General features: G+C 48.7%; 1 protein-coding gene across 1 annotated transcript; it reads left to right on the top strand.

Moving 5' to 3' along the window:
- The first annotated feature begins 248 nt into the window (after window positions 1-248).
- Window positions 249-2,075, top strand: LOC123741806 (cell wall integrity and stress response component 2). The gene is made up of 3 exons (XM_045716011.1): window positions 249-416; window positions 753-1,623; window positions 2,013-2,075. The coding sequence occupies exons 1-2, from the start codon at window positions 287-289 to the stop codon at window positions 1,526-1,528; spliced, it is 906 nt and encodes a 301-aa protein (XP_045571967.1). The 5' UTR covers window positions 249-286; the 3' UTR covers window positions 1,529-1,623; window positions 2,013-2,075.
- The last annotated feature ends 2,048 nt before the right edge of the window (window positions 2,076-4,123 follow it).

Below are 4,123 nucleotides of genomic sequence, written 5' to 3'. Positions count from 1 at the left end.
TTTGCGCAGCTAGGCAACTATACTAACGCTTCGAACACACCGACTGCGTCATTGCATCACTGCTACGTAACATTTTGCGCAGCTAGGCAACTATACTGACGCTTCGAACACACCGACTGCGTTATTGCATCACTGCTACGTAACATTTTGCGTAGCTAGGCAACTATACTGACGCTTCGAACACACCGACTGCGTCATTGCATCACTGCTACGTAACATTTTTGCGCAGCTAGGCAACGATACTGATGCAGGTACCTTTTGCAGATGGTCGCATGCGGTTGTACACATGGAGGAGAGAATCATTTTCGCAGTATCCTCAAAACCGTGTCTTTTTGACACAACTGCTGACAGCTACAGGGACATAAACACAAAAAATGCTGCTTGGAGACAAGTGTCCACAATAGTAGGATTGCCAGGTCAGTTTAGTAGTGAGCACGTGCTAGATGTGGCTAGTTAGCTAGCTAGCTAACCTAGCTTGCTAACCTAGCCAATGAGGTGTGTGTGTGTGAAAGAAATAGTCAAATAAATTATGCTAGTTACTACCCCTGATAACTTTACCAAATAATCATGTTTGAAAGAGTGAGTGTGTATGTCATAAATAGTCCTAGAAATGGTAGATACTACTGTACCCCTGATAATTTGGTCAGATAACCGTGTATGTGTCTATGTGTACGGTAGGTGACATATCCATGATAGCTATCTAATAACTATAGGTATGCTAGGTAATGGTTTGGCTTATCATGTCTATGTAGAAGAAGACTGGAGGAGGAAGTGGAGAGGACTCAGGGACAGGTATCAGAGAGAGAGAAGGACAGAGAAAGAGAAGAGGTCTGGGTCAGCAGCTTCAGGCCAGCAGCCTTGGTGCTTCTGCCACATTCTTTCTTTTCTGGATCCATTTATTGTGCCTTGGGCAACGAGTGGCAATTTTACAGCCAGACCCTCTACTACATCATCCACAAGTGTTGTCCCCACCGGTGCATCAAGACCCTCAATGTCACCTACAACTGCGACCATCGCCTCCACCGCTGCAGCGAGACCCTCTACAATGTCTACATCATCCACAAGTATCACCACCATCGGTGCAGCGAGACCCTCTACAATGTCTACATCATCCACAAGTATGACCACCATCGGTGCTGCGAGATCCTCTACAATGTCTACATCATCCACAAGTATCACCACCATCGGTGCAGCGAGACCCTCTACAATGTCTACATCATCCACGAGTATGACCACCATCGGTGCAGCCATGGAAGACGATGAAATGGAGGAAGCACCTCTGGATCTAGGACCACCTGAGATTATTATGAACCTCACGGAAGTGACCACTGAGGACCTCGTTGAACAGGATGTGGCCGTGGAGACAAACAGAGAGAGAAACGAAGAGGAACAACGTCACACCAGGCGTCATCGAAGGTTCCAGATCCACTCAACTCATTTCAGCAGAGGCTCCTCCAAGCCGTCGAGAGGGATGCAGCCCAACCTGATGCTCACAGGAAGGAGGATGAAGAGACCCTCTTTGCCATGAGCCTGGTGCCACAACCCTGAAGAGGCTGCCTCAGCAAAGAAAAGCAGCAGTCAAAGTTAAAATGGATCAGCTGCTTTTCCAAGCCGAGTTCAATGGTACGTTTTTTTTCTTCTCCACATCACAGGTAGTGTCATAAGTGTTGCCACAGTGAAGTAGGTCATTCTTTACAGTATACTCATGTAGGCTAATTGGTATTTCAGATCAAAGTATTAATATGAGGCAAATGTACAGCTGTTGTTTCTAGGTTAGAAAATATCCCTAAACAACAGTTTACTGTCTAAATATTTTCCTGTCATATTCATCTTTATCTCTGAAATACAAATTCCATGAGTAAACAGCAAGTATTACCAACTTTACTGCACTGTTCCAATATTTATGCCTCTAACTACACTATACAAGCAGTATTTAGTTAACATAAATCTCACCTTTTATGGTTTTCTTTTATGTTAAGCTTGTATGTGTTGTTTTTTCTCTTCCCTTCCAGAGATGGAGTCCATTTAGCCGAGCAGCTCACAGGAAGGACAGGAAGAGGAGAGGAGTTGTCTGGTTGTTCTTCCCTTCCAGAGATGGAGTCCATTTAGCCGAGCAGCTCACAGGAAGGACAGGAAGAGGAGAGGAGTTGTCTGGTTGTTCTTCCCTTCCAGAGATGGAGTCCATTTAGCCGAGCAGCTCACAGGAAGGACAGGAAGAGGAGAGGAGTTGTCTGGTTGTTCTTCCCTTCCAGAGATGGAGTCCATTTAGCCGAGCAGCTCACAGGAAGGACAGGAAGAGGAGAGGAGTTGTCTGGTTGTTGTTCCCTTCCAGAGATGGAGTCCATTTAGCCGAGCAGCTCACAGGAAGGACAGGAAGAGGAGAGGAGTTGTCTGGTTGTTGTTCCCTTCCAGAGATGGAGTCCATTTAGCCGAGCAGCTCACAGGAAGGACAGGAAGAGGAGAGGAGTTGTCTGGTTGTTGTTCCCTTCCAGAGATGGAGTCCATTTAGCCGAGCAGCTCACAGGAAGGACAGGAAGAGGAGAGGAGTTGTCTGGTTGTTGTTCCCTTCCAGAGATGGAGTCCATTTAGCCGAGCAGCTCACAGGAAGGACAGGAAGAGGAGAGGAGTTGTCTGGTTGTTGTTCCCTTCCAGAGATGGAGTCCATTTAGCCGAGCAGCTCACAGGAAGGACAGGGAAGAGGAGAGGAGTTGTCTGGTTGTTGTTCCCTTCCAGAGATGGAGTCCATTTAGCCGAGCAGCTCACAGGAAGGACAGGAAGAGGAGAGGAGTTGTCTGGTTGTTGTTCCCTTCCAGAGATGGAGTCCATTTAGCCGAGCAGCTCACAGGAAGGACAGGAAGAGGAGAGGAGTTGTCTGGTTGTTGTTCCCTTCCAGAGATGGAGTCCATTTAGCCGAGCAGCTCACAGGAAGGACAGGAAGAGGAGAGGAGTTGTCTGGTTGTTGTTCCCTTCCAGAGATGGAGTCCATTTAGCCGAGCAGCTCACAGGAAGGACAGGAAGAGGAGAGGAGTTGTCTGGTTGTTGTTCCCTTCCAGAGATGGAGTCCATTTAGCCGAGCAGCTCACAGGAAGGACAGGAAGAGGAGAGGAGTTGTCTGGTTGTTGTTCCCTTCCAGAGATGGAGTCCATTTAGCCGAGCAGCTCACAGGAAGGACAGGAAGAGGAGAGGAGTTGTCTGGTTGTTCTTCCCTTCCAGAGATGGAGTCCATTTAGCCGAGCAGCTCACAGGAAGGACAGGAAGAGGAGAGGAGTTGTCTGGTTGTTGTTCCCTTCCAGAGATGGAGTCCATTTAGCCGAGCAGCTCACAGGAAGGACAGGAAGAGGAGAGGAGTTGTCTGGTTGTTGTTCCCTTCCAGAGATGGAGTCCATTTAGCCGAGCAGCTCACAGGAAGGACAGGAAGAGGAGAGGAGTTGTCTGGTTGTTGTTCTTCCCTTCCAGAGATGGAGTCCATTTAGCCGAGCAGCTCACAGGAAGGACAGGAAGAGGAGAGGAGTTGTCTGGTTGTTGTTCCCTTCCAGAGATGGAGTCCATTTAGCCGAGCAGCTCACAGGAAGGACAGGAAGAGGAGAGGAGTTGTCTGGTTGTTGTTCCCTTCCAGAGATGGAGTCCATTTAGCCGAGCAGCTCACAGGAAGGACAGGAAGAGGAGAGGAGTTGTCTGGTTGTTGTTCTTCCCTTCCAGAGATGGAGTCCATTTAGCCGAGCAGCTCACAGGAAGGACAGGAAGAGGAGAGGAGTTGTCTGGTTGTTCTTCCCTTCCAGAGATGGAGTCCATTTAGCCGAGCAGCTCACAGGAAGGACAGGAAGAGGAGAGGAGTTGTCTGGTTGTTCTTCCCTTCCAGAGATGGAGTCCATTTAGCCGAGCAGCTCACAGGAAGGACAGGAAGAGGAGAGGAGTTGTCTGGTTGTTGTTCCCTTCCAGAGATGGAGTCCATTTAGCCGAGCAGCTCACAGGAAGGACAGGAAGAGGAGAGGAGTTGTCTGGTTGTTGTTCCCTTCCAGAGATGGAGTCCATTTAGCCGAGCAGCTCACAGGAAGGACAGGAAGAGGAGAGGAGTTGTCTGGTTGTTCTTCCCTTCCAGAGATGGAGTCCATTTAGCCGAGCA

This window comes from Salmo salar, chromosome ssa03 (assembly GCF_905237065.1).
Source record: "Salmo salar chromosome ssa03, Ssal_v3.1, whole genome shotgun sequence".
Classification (NCBI taxonomy): Eukaryota; Metazoa; Chordata; class Actinopteri; order Salmoniformes; family Salmonidae; genus Salmo; species Salmo salar.
This window is presented reverse-complemented; position numbering and strand designations above follow the sequence as displayed.

Excerpts from the sequence above, each read along its gene's own strand:
- LOC123741806 (XM_045716011.1), top strand. The coding sequence starts at position 287 with ATGGAGGAGAGAATCATTTTCGCAGTATCCTCAAAACCGTGTCTTTTT. Across the intron at positions 417-752 it reads CACAATAGTAGGATTGCCAG|AAGAAGACTGGAGGAGGAAG; the intron begins GTCAGTTTAGTA and ends ATGTCTATGTAG.